The sequence below is a fragment of the Talpa occidentalis genome, unplaced genomic scaffold, assembly GCF_014898055.3.
Source record: "Talpa occidentalis isolate TD23 unplaced genomic scaffold, MPIMG_talOcc4v2.1 talOcc4.13, whole genome shotgun sequence".
Taxonomy (NCBI): Eukaryota; Metazoa; Chordata; class Mammalia; order Eulipotyphla; family Talpidae; genus Talpa; species Talpa occidentalis.
In genome coordinates this window covers 68,676,516-68,698,347 of record NW_023601322.1, presented here as the reverse complement: position 1 = coordinate 68,698,347, position 21,832 = coordinate 68,676,516, and the positions used below count along the sequence as shown (strand labels likewise).

Below are 21,832 nucleotides of genomic sequence, written 5' to 3'. Positions count from 1 at the left end.
GCTCTGTTCTTTGAATTTTATATGTATCACGTATTCAGAAGCTCCTTTTTAACCCACATATGCCTGTGAAAGAGCTACTGCTTAAGTTGGGTTTTTTTGGTTTGTTTGTTTTTTAAGATTATTCATGCATACAAGAACTGGGGTACAGGCCAGATGTGCAGGAGGGTGAGAGTATTCACCAGAGACAGAGCAGGGAACAGAAAAGGCCACCTGACTGAAATACACTGCTGAGGGCAGCCGTGGGCGAGACAGAAGAGGTCTGCTGTGCTATGTGGGTATCTCCCTGGCTGGCCGGAATTGAACCCGTGCTGCAGAGGCTGCGGACAGCTTTACAGCGCTGCGCTCAACCACCTGTGCCGCCAGGGAGGCCCTGGTTAAGTTTTCTGTTAAGTCTATTACATAATGTAGTGGACTGCCAGTAGATTCTGAGACCAAAACTGCTGCATGCAATAATGTATAATGATCAAAAGCTCTGGTTTGGGACTTATATAGAAATGGGTTCAGGGCCTCCCTGGTGGCCTAGGGGTTAAGTCTCAGCGCTGCCACCACTGTGACCTGAGTTCGATCTCTGGCCAAGGAGCTGACCTACATGGCACAAGAGACATCTCCTGTCTCACCTGCTGCTCCCCTTGGCAATGTATTTCAGTAGATCAGCTCTCCACTCTGGTGAATCTTGCCACCACCCCCACCTCTGGCCTACACCCCAATTCTATGCAAAATTAAAAAAAAAAAAGAAATGGGTTCAAATTCTGGTTTTGTCACTACCGAGCTGCATAATCTTAGGCAAGTTTCTTAATCTTATATACAATGGGAATACTTTGCCCTCGAATATTTTAATATTAATGCATAATCAGCTGTTTATAGTGATTGATTTCGAAATATATGTCCTCAAGATATCTGCTTTAAAAAAATGTGGAGGGCCTCCCCGGTGGTGCAGCGGTTGAGTGCTGGGTTGCGAAGCTGCCCGCAGCCTCTGCAGCACCTGTTCGATCCCCGGCTGCTCCCAGGCCACCGGAGGAGGGTCCCACATGGCTCGCAGACCTCTCCTGCTGCCCGCTGCTCCCCTCAGCAGTGTGCTTCGGTCCTTCTGCCTGCTCTGCTCCCTGCTCTGGTGAATTCTCTCACCCTCCCGCGCTTCTGACTGTACCCAGTGCTTGTATAAATAAATAAAATAAAAATAAATCTAAAAAAAAAAAACCTAAAGAACTTAAGAAAAATTACCATTTAAAAAAAAATAATAATAAAATAAAAAAATGTGGAAAGTCCACATCAGCTGAAATCTAGACTGTATCTTGTTACTGAGCAGAAGTTTTTTTGTCTTGTGGCCTCATTCACCATTTCTAGTGCACACCACCCCCACTCGCAAGTAACCCAGATTCGAGTGAGCTCTTATCCATCTCAACTAGGCCCGTTTTGAGGCCTGACTTCTTGTCTCTCTCCTTCATCAGATCCAGTACCTTCAACAGCTTGTTGATTTGTCTTAGCCGTCCTTGTATCCCTACCCCCACTCTACATTGTTCGTTGTCTTTTGGCTGTTGGGCCATTAAGCAGATCTTTAATAAATATTTACTCAATTGAAAAAGCTTGACTTTTCTTCTCCACACGATCAGCAGATGGCATTACAGTCTTATACAAAAGTACGGGTAAGTGCATATCTGAACTAAGATGCATTCATGTTTGTCTCTAAGGAGCTGAGCTTTTTGTTTTCATTTAAGATCTGGGAACAACATTAAGGGAAATTTTAGCCAAGATGAACTGGAGTAATATTCACAGAGTAGAAAGCAGATCAGTGGAAGGAAGACTGAATTGAAGAACTAGCACCCCAAAATTTCATTCTAAAGCTAATTATGTAATGGACTTAAACCACACCCTTAGGAGTCCCAGCCCTTGAATTCTACTGAACGCCTTTCAAAACCTGGAAAATCCTACACACATGCAGATTCGGGATTGCAATTCCAGTTTTTCACAGGAGATAAAATTTTCCTTCCTGCAACTCCAGCCCTCTGGATGAATTAGTCAGAAAAATCAAGTCACCTAATTTGATTCGTCAACCACACCTAATGAAACCTCAGCCCCCTCCTCTCCACACCTCATAAAAGCATGTCTACTTTATTTGGATCCCATCCTATTAGGTATGTACATTATGATCCCTTTCCTTTTTTATTTCAGTCCTTTCCCAAAATGCCCTATCTACCAACATTAATTGTGCACAATTACCTTCCTCAAACCTGCTTTCTGTATAGCCAAATCGTCTAAAAATTGGGCCGTTTCCATCTTCCTTTTGTCCATACACTGACTTCCTCTCCCTCTTGACTACAAGCAACCATGTTGCTAAGCCTTGCACATGCTTTTAGTCAGTCTTGACCTCTTGATACAATTTGACCCTGCTGATCAAGGCAGCACAGTTTATTTTTTATTTTTTTTTAATAATAAATTTTATTTTTATATTCCCCCATACAACTGCACATGCCCCATTCTGACCCCAATCCCTCCCCTCCCGGCCCCCACCCCCCAAAAAGTGTCGCTGGTTCATAGCTTTTTGTTGATTTTGATTTTCACTTTCTTATAGTTTTTCATTTTCCTGATCCCTTATTTAAGTTTTCTAGATTCCTGCTATGAGTGAGACCATCCGGTATTTTTCTTTTCGCTGAGCATGATCCCTTCCAGCGCCATCCATGTTGCTGCAAATTGCATGTGTTTATCTTTTTTGAATGCTGAGTAATATTCCATGGTATATATGTACCACATCTTCTTGATCCAGTCATCTATTTTTGGGCATTTGGGCTGTTTCCAAAGCTTAGCTATTGTAAATAGTGCTCAAGGCAGCACAGTTTAATGTCTCCCCCTCTTCATAATTGAAAGGTCCATGCAGCAGGCCGGAATGCAAAAGCCTACCCGGAAGCCCACCTGGGGGGCAGGAATGCGGATACCTGCCTGGAGGACTCAGACAATGAGCCTCCCCCCTCCCCCCTACGAGTCTCATCTCAGACAAAGAACCTCTACCTGCCCTACAAACTTTTCCCGCCGTAGGAGCCCAACTACCCACCTGACCTCTCCTCACCCTATAAAACCCTGCTTCCCCCTAACAACGTGCGCGACTCCACTGACCCCCGCCTTGGGTCTGTGAGGTCTGCCCGGGGCGCAATAAACTTTCCCTCCCTTTGAGAAATGTACCCTGGCTCTCCTTTACCGCGCCGAACCTTTCAATAATGTATGCGTATACCTAGAACTTTTTTTGCTCCCCTGGCTTGTGTACGCACTTGGTCACCTATGCCGTTCACTTCTGCCTGGTGATTTCTTCAAGGTTTGGTTCTAAGGCCTGTTTTAACCATACTATCTCCAGGTCACCTTTCAACTCCCCTTGCTTCTTTTAGGTCATTAACAAATTTGTCACTAATATGCACTGTTTCTCAGTATCACTCCTAACTAAAAGGATGTCAGAGTGAACTTACCTTACTCTTTCCCCAGCTGATCCTCTTCCAGTACTCCTTATCTTAATAGCATTGCTAACAGAGTTGTCATTAGTCCTCGAGACTTATCTTCCAATCAAACTAACAAGATTTGCTTCTTGTCCTAAATGATTTCTTCAATTTTCTACTGGTTTCTAGCCTAATCCATCTTTATCCCCTCCAGTATCTTTCACAGTAGAGCTAGAATGATTTTTTTAATGCAAATTAAATCTGATTCAGCACAGTAAAATTGGAATGCTGTTAATCGGGACTTGCATTAAATAATTCACTCAGACTTCAGGTGACTGCCGGTCTGTCCCTCTGCATTTGTCCACCTCAGTGTTCGCACATGTGCTAGTTCTTTTGCTCTTCGGCAATCTGTATCGGTCTCGAGCGTTTTACGTTCAAATTCACCAAATGGCGTTCTTCTCGGTGGCATGAGCTCGCTATCTGCCACCTCAAGGACACTCCTGCACGGAATTTCTGAGCGTGAAAACCAGCCGAAATGCTACCTCATTACCCTTTCCTAGCGCCTCTGACCAATCCCGGCCAATAATCAGAAAGTAACTAGAAAGGATGGTTACCAGGTCAGGGTGTTAGGGGGAAATGATGTCCTGAGTTAATCCCATACAGGCTTTGTGGACTCTACCCCCACTCCAGACTAAAGCCATCAAGACATTGGGAAAGACAAAACCCGTCACCACCAAAGGGAGGGTGGCTGGGACCTAAGGGTGGAGTAAATCAAACACGTGGGCCTTGGGGTCTCTCTCTGGCTCGCGATCGCTCGCCTCCTGGCTTCACTGCTCCTGGCTGGCGGCCAACTCTGAGAGTGCCATTTTGGGATTCCTGATCGGCAGATTGAGTAGGACTCATTTAAAACTTGAGACAGGGCAAGCTAGAGTTATTAGGCAGTTTTAGGGATAGTGCAGGAGGGGACCTCTGAAAAATTTAGGGAGGCTTCAGAGATAAGGACAAGCAAGGGAAAGTAACCCATTCCATTAGGAAAAACAAACATGCCAGGACCAAGGACAACATTGTTAATGCTGGTCCTGGTTTCCTTCAGGTGGTAAAGGGAGGCGGAGATTGGAGAAATGGAGAGTGGTTTAATTTATGGTCACATTAGAAGGGCAGCTGTTTAACTTCAATGCAGGGATGCCCATCCAGAAGACTGGGCCATAAATTTAAAGATGCAACAAATGGGGAAAGAGAAAGCTGTTAGATAAGGAATGTGAAGATCCCCACTCAGTAGCAAATTAAGTGAGACAGCCGAGAACTAACCAATCACAGAGACTGGGGCAGCTTTAGAATAATGAGGGGAAAAAAAGGTCTATATTCCCTGAGACACAACTCTACTTTGGCTTCCTTGCCCCTCCCAGGCCTGGTTCCCTGGCCTGGGAGTCCCACTTTATTTCTGCTCTTTTCCTCCTCAATAAACTTTTCCTTTCTATAAACGAACCTGCCTCTTCTCGCTTGCTTGCCTGAGCGTCTGCGAAGTTCCTGCTGTGGCTTTGTGAGACACCAACCCTTGGGGGTCTAGTGGCTGGGGCTCAGCGCTGCCCTGCAGCCTGGGATCAGTTCCTGGCTGGGAGACTAGACCTGACAATTCCGGTATCACTTTGTCTCCCACTTTTCTCCCAGAGCTGTACATTTCCTCATTTCCCTTTCCCTTGTAAATAAACCTTTTATTAACCTTTCACGTGTGCCTGCAGTAGAGCATTGATAAGTCCTTCTAAGTGCACGGGTGAGGACCCACAGTCAGGCACCCCGTTTTGTATCGGGGTTGCTCTACAACAAGGGCTGGGGGGTTCTGCCGACTGGCTTCTTAATGCATTACCCTACTCAAGTTTTGTATCGTGCAATTTAGAGATTGGCTAAAGCGTTTCTGAGGAACGGGACTCGAACTCGTAGGCTGTGGCTGTCTCTCCATTTCCCGCCACGAGCGGGCCCTGGGATGAGAGAACAACGACCGCCGCCGTGGGCGCGAGCGTTGCGCGCGCGCTGGGGAGGGGGAGGGGCCTGCCTCGCGCAGAAACGGGACCCGAGGGGGCGGGGGGAGCGAGTTCTCTCGCGAGAGTGGGTTTGTTCTTGGGCTGCCGCCACCGCTGCCACCTCTTAACAGCGCCGTTGCTGCGGGGGATTGTGGGAGCCTCCGCGTCCCGCTCGCTAGGAGAGAGGTACCTCTCCTTTCCCCTCTCCCTTTCCTTAAGGTAGGCGTGAAGCGGGTAAGAGTCGGGGTGGGGTGGCCGGGGCTCTCTGCGTCCGCCGGGAGGAGGCAGCGACGGCGACAGGGGCCGTGGGGAGCCGGCGGCGCGCCTTTCTTGCTCGCTCCCGCTCGTCTGCTCTGCCTCCCTCCGCGCTGCGTATGTGAGCCGCCTGATCGGCGGCCGCCATGTTAGGAGCGCAGTGGCGGCGCAACCAGCCTCCTCGGGCGGCGGAGGTGAGCGGCCCCGGAGGGAGACGCGCGAGCAGCAAGGGCCCCGGGTGAGGCGGGAGAGTCTGGGGGCGCGGAGGGCGGGCGATCGACCGAGCTTCCCGCGTCTTGGGCTTTCTGTGGGCGGGGGCGGGACGACGAGCCCGTTACACGCGGACTGTAGCGCTGAGGAAAGGCGGAGCGCTCGAGGCCTGAGGGACCGGCTGCCCACTGGGGCCTTGCCGTTTGGGGAACAGAGTTAAGCTAGCAAAGCCGTCGGATAGTTCCGGCCCAAGGTAGTTTTTTCCCCTGTGCGCCTGGAAATGTGCCCCAAAATGGAGGATTTCGCAGACTCTGAAAAGCGTATCCGTTTGACCAAGGGTTTTTTCTTTTCTTGGTGTCCTGGCCTTCGCCCGGCTCCTCACCCCCGCACCCCACCCCCGCACCCCACCCCCGCTTCATCGCGCCCCCTGAGACTCCCCTGTCCCCCGCCCACACACATGCGCGCGCGATTTTAGCCGGACCTCAAACAATTCCTCCCCGCCCCCCATCGCGTAAAAATGGCCGAAAAATGAAACGTTAACGCTTGTTTTTCGTATTGCGTCGTGGATAAAGCCTTCTGCAGTACGCCGCAAAGCAGGCGATTTGTTCTTGTGTCAAGAGTTATTTCACATTTCTTTTCTTTTTATTAAAATATTGCCACTCTTAAGTTCCTCTGGAGAGGATCTTATGGTTGGGACCTTCCGGTTTCCAGACAAAGGGTTTGGAGTACCACGGTGTAGTCGCCCCATCGCTGTTCTTTTCATGCGAGCCCTGTGCCTTGTTTTGTGTTCTGCCAGGGCTTTTCGCATTTACCGTGGAGGAATATCGCCGCGTGTTTTCTGCTCTGTGCCCCTTTTGTGTGGAATATTCCTGTTGGATCGGTTTCAGTTTTCCAGCTAGATATTTCTAGAACGGTTATGGCGATACCGAAATTTCTAGTCTTTAACGCGCGCTAGAATGAGAATCGCTGGTTTCACAGGTAGCAGTCACGAGATTTTATGTTGATAACTGCTTTTTACGTGTTAAATAAAGCGTGGTTTAAGATGAAACCTGTAAAAACCATTTTCTCCCAGGTAAACATTTAACCATATAAGCAAATTATTTTTTGGCTGTTTTCATACAAGTTCAAAATAAAATTTGCTTTTAAAAACTCAGTGGCTCAGTCATTTACCCAGCGTGTTGGCATAATTTTTCAACATCAATATTTTCAGAAATCAAGAAAGCGGGGACGGTGGTGTTGCAAAAACCCTGTGTATGTCTTTTCCATTTGACTAGAATGTTTTGGCAAACTTGACATTAAACACGATTGAAGTACTACTTGAAGATGCTTCTGGTTGGTTATGTAATATTTGGAAGAGAGCTCCCGAGCCAGAAAATGTTTGTGTTGAAATGCTTAAAACTTATGTTTCTTCCTTTGCACTTAACATTATATGTTTATATGTTTGTTTTACCCAGAAAGGAAGTTTTTGCTTTATCATCTTCACATATCTCCTTTTGGGCTATGTGTCCATTGCCTTGCTTTTCCATAGCATTTTGAACTAATTCGGAATGACTGCGCTACCCTTCTGAACATCGAATATGTTGAAGGAATTTTTCCACATACAAATTTTATTAATCCGTGTTGGAAAGTATAAATCATAAATATTAAAAGTCAGTGATAACTAAGCAAATTTTAACATTTGGGGAATGTAAGGGAAATGCTTTACATAATTTTTAAAATAAAATACAGTTCAAATTCTTAATGTTAGAGGAGAGAAAATTAAAGCCCAAGGGGTGGTGATTTTATAGTTAATCTGGCAATGCTGCTGGTGTGTTCCAGAACGTTTACATTTTGTTTGGGCACTTGATTCAGATTCTTATTATAATAAAGTCTTAAAAGTGGGAGACTTACTTAAAAGACATTTATCCTAAGGGAATATTGTGTCAAAGATGAATGTATATAAATTTTAATCACGGTTATTCAGCATATTAAAAATCTAAAAGATGCAACATTTGAGGATCTAATTACAGTGTGCCCATCAAATGAAAACCTGTACAGCTTTTAAGATAGTGCTTTAGGAAGAGAGAAGCTATGGGGAAATGATGGCAATGGAAATAAAAGTATTATTTGGAAAGGAGATGTAGTAAAACTGATGATGCCAAATTTGACGACGTTTTTATTTTTAAAGGAACATGTAAATAAACATAAAAATAGAGATACACGGGAAAACGTTACCTCTGAGTGTTGGCTTTATGGGCGATTGTGTGTCTTCACCTTAGTTTTTCTGTAATTTCCACAAGAAACTGTATTCACTTTTGTAATAAAGAGGGAGAAGTGAAACATTTTTTGTACATGCTGAACTGCTTAAGAGACCAGAATCTTGTGTTTTGGTTTTTAGGATCTCATGTATGTTTAAGGTGAATTGAAATAGATGTGGGCCAGCTTCTTGTAGTGCAGAGTATTCAAAAGTGACAAAAAGGTAGTGCTTGTGTAGACAAACATAGGGCTCTGAAGTCATTGTTATGTAAAATAATACTTTGCCACTTAGAGTAGCAGTAATTAGATTACAATATGAACTATGCTGTTAATTATTTTCAGAATAATCAAAACTGAAGAATTGGGGTTATGGTTTCTTAGAATTAAATTAAAACTGTCCCACACTTAGTACAGCAGATTCTGTACAGTACCTGACTGACTTCAATGTTTGGGGTGGGCAAATGCTAGGTTCATGGGAGGAGGGATATGTAGATGGGTAGACAGCACAGTTTTGTAATTTTGAATATACATCCTTACTATCTACTTGGACCTTCTTATTGAATCATTAGGAAAAGATTCTGAAATTCTTGAATTCAAATTTTATGTAGATAAGTTTGATAACAGCAGAGAGAAAAAATGAGAATTATAGATCTGTAGCCTTTAAAAGATTTTAAAATTTCAATACAATTTTTGACTTATTGCTGGTCTTATCTGTTACAAGTTTAAACATAAACTTACAAAGTTTCTGTGCTGTGCTGTCTTTCCTGATCTAAATATAACTCATTACTGTGGCAGGTCTGAGTGGATGGAGTGCCCTGATGTGATGCAGCTTCGTTATAATTTTCCAGTTGTAGATCAAGCTCTAATGTTTTCCTATATAAGTGAGGCTCAAACCTCTTTGATATTAAACAATTACGTGTATGAAGTAACAGTGAAAGCTTAGGTTAAACTTCCATTTAAAATCATTCTAGGTTCAAATCTTCAACTTAAACTTTAAAAATACTGTTCCAAAGTTTAAAACTTATCTTATATAAAATAATTTGTTTTTTCTGGAAAGTTTTTAAAATGGCGATTTCTGACATCCTCTTTGATCTTGAGCCAATTGCCTGTAATTGTTACTGCCAGTTTTTAGGCAAAAATAGGTTGGTAGAAAAAGAGGGTATCCATGAGGGTGTGGCAGTTGCCCCAGCTACTCCTGTTGGCTATCCTTCTGATAAAAAACGCAAAGTGAAAAAATTAAAATGACTATGACTATGATAGGTGTTATCTATTGGCAGACAGTAAACAAATGCAGGAAGTATGGAAGGTAATCAATTGATACAGGGTCTAAATAGGATCTCAGATTTGCTGATAAAGATACACAACTTCTGTGATGATCTGTATGGTTACTCTTTCCCTTTTATGGGGATTAATAGGCTTTTATATATCTTCCTTTTCTGTGGTAACTATATAATAGAATTTATACCATCTGTGAAAATTTAAGAACAAGCGTTTGAGTGCCTGTTTCCTACAGTAGATAGAAAAGTGATATCAAAGGAATACATACATTTGCACTTAAAATATTCTTGCTGTGAGATGTGAAACCAGAACAGTTGTAATGCTTGTGTGTTCTTGTGCGGGACATGATTTTCTGGAAAAGCACCATAGAGGAGGGAATTTTGCACTTAAGCATCAGGAGACATTTAAAAAAATATTCATAGCAGCAGTCTTAGTAATAAGAAATTGAGAACACCCTAAATGTTCAGCTGTAGAATAGTAGCTATCTTGATATGCACTGAAAGTATAGCTTTAACTCATGTTTTAAAAAACACAAACAATATAGCTTAAGTCAATTTGTATGAAATAGAGAAATGTAATATTAATACATTTTTTAAAGATTTATTTATTTATTTATTTATACAAGCACTGGGTACAGTCAGAAGCACAGGAGGGTGAGAGAATTCACCAGAGCGGGGAGCAGAGCAGGCAGAAGGACCAAAGTACACTGCTGAGGGGAGCAGCGGGCAGCAGGAGAGGTCTGTGCTCCTTGTGGGACCCTCCTCCAGTGGCCCGGGAGCAGCCTGGGATCGAATTGGCGCTGCAGAGGCTGTGGGCAGCTTCGCAATCCAGCGCTCAACCGCTGCGCCACCAGGGAGGCCCAATATTAATACATTTTTAAGGCCATATTTAAATGGAAATTCTAATAAGAGACTTAAGGGGAGAGGGAGATTCGTTGGAAATTGGCAGGTAGAAGGCATCTGAGGTCTTATTAATGCTCTGTTTCTGAACTTGGATGTTTGCATATACAGGCTTGTATAACACATGATGTAAATGCAGTAGTATTGGTCCCTGAGAATTACTAGGTTAACATTAAGTCAATTATTTTGCTAATGATTGTATTTGCTCTAGTATTGAGATTCTGCCTTTTTCAAAAGGCCCAAAGGAAATAGGGCTAGAGAAGTACTCAACCATTGTGAAAGGTTTTGGAAACCATATTGGGGATTTAATATGGTAAGTAGTAGGGAGTAGAATGTTTTTAAGCAGTGGTGTATAACATTATGAGAAATGTAGTAAGTTACTTATAATGAAAACTGAACATGGATGCAAGGAGGCCAGCTGAAAGGCAGGAGGAAAGAAGGTAAGAACGTCATTCTGAAGGATAAAGTAATTTAAAGATAGGTTGGAAATAGAGAATGAAGAAGGAAGAGGTTTAATTTGCCCATTTTCATTGGAATCAACTTGTTTGATCTCATTTATGTAGACTACTGTCTAAATCTGGTATTTCAAAACTGAGTTGTGGTTCAGTAACAAAGTCCAAATTTGAATTCCTGCTTTGAATAAATAGATGGAACATTAAAGTTGATTTATGAAATAGGGAATACAGTACAAGTGGAAAGTTTATAAGCTCTTTATTTGTATGTCTCGGTCAGTTTTTTAACTCACTTTTTCTCATTGGTTGTGAGGATAAGATTACATAACAGTGGATGCTGACTTTGTACCGGGCACTATTTTGTTTTATTTGAACTGATTTATTAAATCTTTACTGCTTTATGAAAGGTGTTTTTTATTCCTATGTGAAGAAACATGCTAATTTGCTCAAGGTCACACAGCTGTTTTGTAGTAGAACCAGGAGGATTTAATGAAGGCATTTGTGCTCCCAAAACATTACACCAAATTAAAGCATTTTTAGTAGTTGTTGGAATGTATGGAGGCCAAGAAAGGAGAATATAGAGTAGAGAGAAAAAAAAATTTTTTTTAAAGATTTATGCATACAAGAACTGGGGTACAGGCCAGAGGATTCACCAGAGACAGAGTGGGGAGAACAGGCAGATTGACCGAAATTTGAGGGGAGCAGGGGGTGAGTCAGGAGAGGCCTGCTGCGCCATGTGGGTTGCTCCCTGGCAGGCCAGGGGATCAAACTCGTGCTAAGGAGGCTGAGGACAGCTTCATAGGTTGTGTCTTAACCCCCAGTAGAGAGAAATCTTAGGGTGCAGAACAGTCCTAGAAAATCACTAATTTTGCTTTTGAGATGGGAATAATTAAAGTCTGTGTCATAGATCAAATCGAGAGTTACAAATTTGTCAAGTAAATGAAGTGACTAGTGTGAGTTTACTTAATGAGTTTCTGGATTGCTTTAATCTGAAATTTTTTAATGTCTTGTTGAAAGTAATTGGGGAAAAATTTAAATCTAGGAAGAAGAAAACGTTCAGAGTTTGAGTAGGAATGAATCCCCTTCTTATTAACATAATTTTCTGTTTAAGCAGCTGAAGGATTCTGCAACACTGTTATTATCATTAGCCCTAAGGATCAAATGTGGGCCAGAAGCCTATAAAACGAATTAAGGGAAATAGTCTCAAAGCCCATTAAAATTTTTTAGTATTTTTCAGCTTTCTGTTGCGTGGTGAGGTGCATACTGACTTATATACAAAGCTGAAATTAATAGAGCTGGGACTTTGTCTCCTAAGGGGTTTACTATTTAAATTAATTAGTAGGGTGTGTTTTTTTTTTTTTTTTAAGCTTTTAAGTCATTTAAAGGTATGCCATAATGGCACTTGAAAAACACAGATTAACGTTTTATAGTGGATCAAATTCTATATAAAAAATTGAATAGCTTCTCAGATCATTAAAAACAAACCCTTAAATAAGTTTCAAAATAACATTGAGAAAAGATAGTGACATTAAAATGAAAGTTTGCTAACACTTAAACTTAATAAATGAGAAGTTTAAATGAGCAGTTCACCTACCTCTAGGGTCAAGTGCTTGGTTTGGAAGTTCTTACCACAAGAATTAATGCATTTGTGTGACTGATGGCAAATATTAAGTTGCTTCCTCTCCAAAAGAGCTTCCTTGAAATTACTAATGAATTCTCCCTACCATATATCAATAACATGGTTAGGACCTCTTTACTATTTTGACATTGCTGGTTGCTGCTATAAACATATTTGGCATGTTTTTGCATTGTAATTTAAGTCACATGGATGCTTGACCTTGACATAGAACATTTGGGAAAATGGGGAAAATTCCACTATTTTGTGCTTCTTAACTTGGAAAGGGGAGATAGAATAAAAATTATAGTTGTTGACTAAGTTTTTGTGAGATTAAAGGATTAAAATGTGAATGGGTGTTCTGAGTATTTCTATAAGCTTTTATGGTTACCATTTTAAAACTGATTGTTTTAAAAGCATTACACAAATTCAGAACATAAAGATCTACTTGGTGGTAGGAGATAACTTTAAAACATGTTTTAAACGTTGCATTTGAAAGCTTACCCCCCCCCCCTCAGGCACACAGTATCTTTTAAAGAGCTAACATCTACTTAAGCTCAATTTAGTGGTCCTGCTAAATAACTGTGAGAAAAGGACTAAAGGCTGGAAGGGAAAAATCTTTATTTTAAATAAGACAATCAAGATATAGAACAGCCATTTATAGAACAGCCATTTATATGCTGCAGTTTTCTGTGAACTTTTTGAGTGTGTTAAACTTTTAATAGTTTAGTATTACACTATGGAGTACATAAACCCACAAAAGAATCTTCGTGCAATGCAGAGGGTTGAGTATCATTAACTTAAAGTTAGCATTATATACAGGAAATAATTGTTCAGCTGTTAAGCATGAAGCCAGCTAGTAGCATTTGCCAAATTGTGTTGTGAGCTAGGTTTAAATTCTGGGCTAATTATTTAGAACTATCTATAGAAATTAGTTTTAAGCATGATCATTAAGGATTTGAATGTCAGGTTAGTAAATGGTGTTTGTGAATTATAATTTGGCGTTTGTGAAATACAATTATGGATGTTCTTGTTTTTAATGTCCCTGATTTGGGTTAGAGATACTTCAAGGCACTGCATTGATGAGCAAAGTGAATTTTGACATTGCCTTCTAAATTAGTTATCTCAAAGGAACTGTTTTCAAACTATTAACATCTATAATTTTCTATGAAAATTCAATTTCATAATTATGGGAAAAACATACTGTTAAAGAAACAGCTCTTTTTTAAATGTAATTAATTAAATGACCATTGTTTGACTTCTGTCTTGCTTAAATGAATCCTTTAAAGTGGCTTGTTTGTCTTGTGTTCACCATTGATCAAAGATACTAAGGAAACTGTTTTCATAAATGCTTTTTCAACAGGACTGTAATGTCTGGTTTTTCTTTGTTCTAATAAAAAAAATTTTAAAGTTGTGTTTCAATAAAAACTGATTTAAGTTTGTTTTCTATAATGTCCTGTGTGGGACTGATTTTAAGTGGAAACTCAAGTCACAAAAATATTAATACTACTACGAAATTATAAGTTGTCATGGGATTTACATTGTCTTGCCATTTTCTTACATTCTTTTTTTGTTTTGTCTTAAGGTTCTCTTTTACCTTTACCGCTCTTAACCTTTCCTTTTTACAGATTCATCATTATCATATACACTCCAAAGAAAAGTAATTGAGATGGCTATAATCCAAGAATTATTCCCTTAAAATATGATCAATTAAAAATTTTACACATGATCAAATTAACATAATTTCCCTGGGAGGGAGAAAAAGATTCTTTTAAAAGACTGGCTTTACATAATACAAATAAAATACAAAGCTTTGACTATAACTTGATGGGCAAAGCTGCAGTTAATAATTTGATCCTTTGAAAAACCCTCTAAAGGTTTTGATTTTTTTTTTTTTTTTAATAAAGAATACTTGGAATTAGAGGGTTCTACCAATGTTGACACTGTATTTCAATTGCCATTCTGTATGGCATTTATAAGACATATCAAAGAAACCTTCATCCAAAAAAGTCCACTTAAGTCTTGTCTTTATTTTATTATTATTCTTTAAGCCTAAGTAGTTTACATAGTGGATCTCATCTAGAACTAGTTTCTTTGGTGTCTGTTCTCAAATTCATCTTTCTTGGTGTGCAAAAAAACATCTTCTGTAATTCCAGTCACCTCTGAGAGCATTTTTGTGTCTTTTTAACTTTGTTACATCTCTCTGTAATATCTAAGTCTTGCCTGTAGCTTTAAAGAAGGTAATTCTTCTACCACTGTATTCATCCAGTGTTTCCTTGCTTTAATCTATCATTGATGGAATTGATCCCATAATAGACTGTTAATTGGATATTACCTGGTTTGCACTATAATAAAGTTTAATATGTTGAACCACCAGTGCTAGGAGTGTGGGTAATCAAGTGTACAAAGCTTAACTGAACAATACCGCTTAACAATTCTATAGCAAACAATTGAGGAGTTAATCTCTATATAAGTGTGATTATAAAATTGTTTCATCAAAGACGTTATGTACATCATTTAGTAATTTATGAGGGTCATGCAAATGCTTTGCAAATTCTTGAGTAACAATATCTGAGGTAAAATGATTTAATTAAGAGAATGAGTTCATCCAGAAACACATCTTGGGGGATTGTATTCAGAATTTAAATTTTCCAGGTAATTGGACTGTTCTTCAGAAAACTTTACAAAAATCTATGTAAGCAAGGGCCTTGTTTTCTTTCTTTTTTTTTTTTTTCAAACCTGTTTTGAGCTCTAGCCATGCTGTAGCCCAGAACATTAAGTCAGCGAGAGCATTGATTGATGGTAATTTGGAGAGTTCACATCTTTAAATCCCCTATACTTCTGGTACCTGGGTATTTTCTTGGGATTCTCCTGGTTCTGTAGTGACTGTATTTGGTTCTCCTTCCCTTACAAGACTAGAAATGAAACAAGCACTGCCTCGTATAGATGGAAAGTAAGAAGGCAATTAGTTATGAGACTTAAATTTGTGCAGAAATCCTTAAACTGCAGGAAGTCACTTATTTTTCTTCACATCTGTCTTTACCTCAAATTGATTTTGCTGCATAAAGGTCTCAACTATTGTGTTTGGTCTTAGATCTTATACTAGGTACTTGACACTTAACGCCTTCATTTACTTGTGGTTTTACTTGGTTCTTTCTGATAGTGGTAATAGGTCTCATTTTCTAAAGCAGAATACAACTGATTCATCTTTGACTTGCTGACCTTGGTTTTTTGTTTATTTTTAGTCTTCTGGAACTTAAGCATCATACAATAGGTTGTATTTTTATTCTTCTGAAAGAAGAGACCCATCTATATTTTTATTGAAATTTTGATGTACTCAAACATCTAATCCATCAATTGAAATGTTTTTAAATTCAGTAATAAATTCCCTTTAGTAGTTAAACTTTAGCATGAAAGACTACTTTTTAAATATATGCAGGCTCTGCATACATCTGGAATCTGTTTGCTATGTAATAAATTCCTTGTAAGTTTGAGATCTTAAATGTTTTTTTTTTTAATCAACAATGATGCATAAGTTTTTTTTTCTAAAAAAAAACGGCATCTACTTAAAGGGATTTATGACTAAAATTGCTTATTTTTCTACAGAGTTGTCTGCTGGTTCTCAGCTTGAAGAAGATTCTACAGTCCTTATTGATCCTTTTTCTTGGCGTTACCATTTTTTGAAGCAAGTTAACTAGTTTTCTAGTTTGAGCTTTCTTTTTGGCCATCTTTAAAGCAATTTTTTTTTAATCTATAAACTAGACAAAAGCTAGTTCTACAATGTCCAAGTCATTCCAGCAGTCATCTCTCGGTAGGGACTCACAGGGTCATGGGCGTGACCTGTCTGCAGCAGGAATAGGCCTTCTTGCTGCTGCTACCCAGTCTTTAAGTATGCCAGCATCTCTTGGAAGGATGAACCAGGGTACTGCACGCCTTGCTAGTTTAATGAATCTTGGAATGAGTTCTTCATTGAATCAACAAGGAGCTCATAGTGCGCTGTCTTCTGCTAGTACTTCTTCCCATAATTTGCAGTCTATATTTAACATTGGAAGTAGAGGTCCACTCCCTTTGTCTTCTCAACACCGTGGAGATGCAGACCAGGCCAGTAACATTTTGGCCAGCTTTGGTCTGTCTGCTAGAGACTTAGATGAACTGAGTCGTTATCCAGAGGACAAGATTACTCCTGAGAATTTGCCCCAAATCCTTCTACAGCTTAAAAGGAGGAGGACTGAAGAAGGCCCTACATTGAGTTATGGTAGAGATGGCAGATCTGCTACACGGGAGCCGCCATACAGAGTACCTAGGGATGATTGGGAAGAAAAAAGGCACTTTAGAAGAGATAGTTTTGATGATCGTGGTCCTAGTCTCAACCCAGTGCTTGATTATGACCATGGAAGTCGTTCTCAAGAATCTGGTTATTATGACAGAATGGATTATGAAGATGACAGATTAAGAGATGGAGAAAGGTGTAGGGATGATTCTTTTTTTGGTGAGACTTCGCATAACTATCATAAATTTGACAGTGAGTATGAGAGAATGGGACGTGGTCCTGGCCCCTTACAAGAGAGATCTCTCTTTGAGAAAAAGAGGGGCGCTCCTCCAAGTAGCAATATTGAAGACTTCCATGGACTCTTACCGAAGGGTTATCCCCATCTGTGCTCTATATGTGATTTGCCAGTTCATTCTAATAAGGTGAGTTAATGCAACAGATACTTCTAATTTCTTTTACATTGTAGTGCCTATTCTGTATTTACCTATATCTTTTACTCTAATTCTATAGTCTGTTGACACTGAGTTGATCTAGAATTTTTATACTTTTGAGAACATTTATTTGGAAGGTAATTGTTTTTGGGCATTTTAAACCAGGGCTTTACATTAATACAATCTGCCTAGATTACTTCTGGCCACAAAGTTGTCATCCACTGGGATTATCTTGTTGGTTTTTGGCATCAATATGTTCTTCTTAATTACATATTTAAGCAGGTTTTTTGTCTGCTTTGTTGAATTGTTTTAAGTATTTTTTTTTGCAATGTGCTCTGCCATTCAGGATGCTAGATTTCAGCTTTCCATCTGTCTTGATTGCTGATTTGTATGTAGTAAAGTATTCTTGAACAATTCTCTTTTTTTTCCTTATCTGTGGCTACAGGGAAAGAGTTAATGTAGAGCCCTGGTGTTTGTTTCAGTGTGTTTCATATTTTAGATTAGTTCATTCTTCCTTTTTTAATTTCCCTCTAACAAACTCTCATACTATGACTGAAATTTTTCATCATTTTTTTTCTCCTTTTCCACAACTTTCTTAAACATACTTCAAAACTCACTTTTTATTATCCCATATTGCATCTATCCCTTTAAAGACTTGGAAAAATCAACTGCAGTATCCTGCTCTGTGTTCCTCATAAGCATATTCTTTTTCTGGTTTAGGCTTAGACTTCTGGTACAGTCATTTGAGAGGGGAAAAAAATCGAATTCTTTGCTTTAATTTATCACATCTGGCAAAATGGGAACTTTTTCAAAATGCCCTTTTAAATATGATGTGCTTTCTCTTTCAGTGTTTTCAATATAACTCATTCTCACAGGTTTTTTTTTTCCCCCCCAATACATAGTGCTGTTGACTTAAGGTCAACATTATAGCACTCCACTAGCTTGATTTATGTAATCTCATAGTCCATTTTTCCTGATGTGTTGTATAGTATTCTCCTTAACTGAAATATGTTGCTACCATGAATTGACTTGGTGGTTACTATTACTGGGCTTTTTCTTTACAGTACCATCTGGAAGGGTCATTTTCTTTTCATACCTATTCCTTTTAAATACAATTTTCAGTGAGTATTGATTGTTTTTTTTTAGTAAATCAGATTTTTTAATATGTCCTATTTAAAAGTATCACCAGTCATTCCCTCTTCTGTGTTGTCTCAGATAATTAAAGAGGCTGTATTGTTTGACTTTACAGAGTACTTTGAAAAATCTTTTGATAGTGTTTCTTCGCTAAATACATACATATTTATAAAATATGTAAATTAATAAATAGCCTAAGTACACAATAATTAATTCATATCCAAAATAATTAGTCATCAAATGCTAAATTTAAGTCCATAAATTAATCTTTATTTATGAAATAGAAACCCAAACTTAAAGTCAGGAAATTTTAATTGGTAGGTGGTTTTGGTGTTGTCTTTATTCAGTTTTGTTAGATATACTAAGTCTATCATGGAATCTAGATTTTGTTTTCAGCTTTTAAGTTCAAGGCCTAAACTTCAAGGTTTAGGTCCATTGCGAGTTGATTTTAATTAAACATTTCATTAAATTTGCGTGACTCGCAGTTTTTCCTGTTACTTGTATGTTTGCATAAATGACAGGGCGACCAATGTTTTCATATAAGATCTCCAAATTCCAAGAAAATACTTGACTCAAATAAAAGTCTAAGGGACTTAAAATCTCTGTTACTGAAGTCATCATAAATGAAAAAGTGTTGTTAGCAATTTGCTTGTCCTGACTTTGAGCAGTAATTTAACCTTGCTGCATACATACTTCAGAAAACTAGTTAAGAAATAAAAATGGAAAACCACGAGAGGACTTCAGTCAGAAAAGTTTGATTTTATATGTGACTCTAATCATATTTTGCCACATTCTAGTTTCTGAACAACCATACTAATAAAAAATAACATAATGTGATCTAGATTAACAAAGGAACAATTTAATGATACTTGCTGAAACTTTGAATTCAAAAGTAAGATTGCTTACCCCGGTGCAAGAGAGGTACTTTTAACCTGTAAAAATGGTTACACTAATTTTGGTATCCTCTTACAGAATTGGAAACATATAAAAATTATTTTAGAGCCCCTTTGACTTAAAAATTATGGTGTTTGTAGAATGGACCAATTTTAAGAAGTTGAAGTACCTAGGTTCTCAATGTATTCAAGCTTCCTTAACATAACTGATATTTCTGGTTATCTGCATTTTTCGGGGGGGGGGTGGAAATAGTCACTTAGAAGTGGTCCTTTCTCATTTTATAACTGATGAACAATGGCTTGAGAAATTTCCTTTTGTGAAAGTAGACAATGAAAAAATTTTAAACATTTCATCCTGCTCTCTGGTATTGCTGCATAACTTGGAAAATCTGTTCATTTCACTTAATGGTAACAGTTAGCCTTACATGATCAGGACTTCTTCTTACTATAGACTTGCAGGTGAAAAAACCATCTAATTTGTCATCATTATTTTTTATATTTTAAGTGACTTTCAGTGATACTGTTGCTTTTATTTCTTTCTAGGTCATTTTAGACTATCAAGTTGCTTTTCTACACAACCTCAAACTTCCCTCAAATTCCTTCACTTAAACAAAACTGCCCACTACAGCCCTTTCACTGTCTTGTCACTTGAGTTGATGTTTTTCTTTTTAGTATTTTTCTAGAAGCCATTAAGTTATTCTTTATTCTGCCATCCCAGAAAGTCTCTCCAAATAATCCTTTCTTTATAACTTAGTTATCTCAAAGACGTCAAGGTGAATGTATTTTTCCTATAGAACTTCTGAATTCAAAAAGCGAATCCTTATTCTTTATTAATCTGATGTGAGAGTTATCTTAGTGTATAGAATTCAAGGACATAGGTTTTTAAAAAATCCTTACACCAAATATAAAAAAATAAGATGTGGTAGTGCAGATTAGTAATGGGTGTGTTTTGGGAGGTACTTAACTGATTCTTTTATCTTGGTCTGCCTTGTACTTTGAAAGACCATACTTTTACCATAAATTACAACCTTTAAAAAAGCATGGGGTGGTGGATATAAATAATTTTGCTTCGCCTAAATAACCCTTTTCCATCTACTACAAATTAGAAGTATGCCTAATAGGGTGGCTTATATTCCTCTCCCAAAAGATTACTTCTCAAGTTTGTTTTAAATAGAATCTGAATACTTTTAGTTCAGAAAATTCGAAGTTAAAGTATTTGTTTACTCCCTCTTTGTGAACTTGAGCTATGGCGCCTTTTGCTTGCAGCCATTTAAAAAGTGGCCTCCAACAAGTCAGTGGTCTATTGCTTTAGCAAGTACAAGTTTTCTGTATCCTAAATATCTGAATGTAGGGCCAGCTGAAGAGATTGCTTCGTGTTCCTTATCCATTAGCCATTACCTTAAAAAAGACAATCTAATTTTGAGAGAGAATGCCCCCAGGTTATGAGGGTTGTGATTCTGTTTGGATGTGTTCCATCTTAGTTCTTTTGTGGGATTTTAGTTAATTCTGTTAGGGCATAGGACTATATGTAAATTATTTAAATATAATCAATTTAAAAATAACCCCATTTATAAAATGCCATTCTGAAGTTTTTTGGTTTTTTGTTTTCAAGTATTGCTTGGTAATTTGATTATTTAGTTCAGCTGAGAATTTCCCCCTTAAAAAATTAGGTCTTGCCATGTTTTGCATTCCAAATTGTATTAGATAGTGTGGATCTTAAAAAGGTGTGTCTCATTTTTGTGGGAATTTGTGAAACAGTATAGTAAAGCAGGAGTTGTGAAACAAGATCACTGTAATAATAGTTTACTTTTGAGCACTTTGTGTGCCTGGGAATGTTTTGATAACAGTTTTACCTTCATTAATTTACATTTCAGAAAACCTAAGAGAATATTGAATCACAGTGAATTTTAAATAACTTTGGGAATAGAATTTAGGCAGTCTGGCAGCAGAACCTATTTTCTTACATTGCCTAAAATGTTAAGCATTTATATGTGGATTTTTTTCCTAAAAGAAGTTTTATTTGCATAATGGGGGAAATTAATCCCCTCAAATTTAAAAGAACCACAGAGGAACCAAATATTGATGGAATCTAATGCTTTTCTCCCTAAAATTTGGAAACAGGCATTTCTGAAATTTTCTTCTTTACTTTTGGGAAATATAATGGGAATTAAGTTTTATAATAAGTGGGGAATATTTTCTAGAAAGATCATTCCTATTGAATCATTTTTGCTTTTTTATGCTGTAGTACACTTGTAAAACATCTCATGCTGGATGAATATCAAAAATTATATTTTTATCAAATTCACAATTACAGCATATATTTTTCTAAAAATGTAGCTATAAGTATTGATGTTTTCATATATTTAGAGTGCTGTAAATTAAGAGCAATTCTGATTATATATGACACGAATGATTCAATTTGGTCCACAGCAGAAATTAATGTCTAGCTGATTTCAAGGTCAGTTAAGATTTTTTGATCTTTATTAACTCTGTCTTTCCCTGTCAGATCTGTTAGTATGTTAACCGAGTTAGCCAGTTTTTCCAAGAATGTGCATGGCGTATTTGAGGGCAGGATCAAGCTATAAGGATTCAGAGACTTGCTTAAAATAATTCCTGAATGGGCACTTGTGTCTGCAGCCTATGATGTTGCATATAGATCGACATCCTAGAGTCTAAATCGTTCAAATGAAAATATTTTAACTATTTATTTTTGTTAATTCTAC

At 38.5% G+C, this 21,832-nt stretch overlaps 1 protein-coding gene across 11 annotated transcripts in view; it reads left to right on the top strand.

Moving 5' to 3' along the window:
- The window catches only part of MATR3 (matrin 3), a 46,594-nt gene that overhangs the window by 12,627 nt on the left and 12,135 nt on the right, over window positions 1-21,832 (top strand). For 2 of the 11 annotated variants that reach the window (XM_037509192.2, XM_037509194.2), the window contains exons 1-2: window positions 5,528-5,656; window positions 15,988-17,073. The exons of 1 other annotated variant lie outside the window; for it this stretch is intronic. In XM_037509192.2, coding sequence (XP_037365089.1) covers window positions 16,162-17,073 — 912 coding nt within the window. In that variant the 5' untranslated portion in view covers window positions 5,528-5,656; window positions 15,988-16,161. Of the gene's footprint in view, window positions 1-5,526; window positions 5,887-15,984; window positions 17,074-21,832 lie in introns of those variants that run through there. 8 more of the 11 variants (XM_037509190.2, XM_037509189.2, XM_037509191.2 and 5 more) reach the window with 8 other exon arrangements.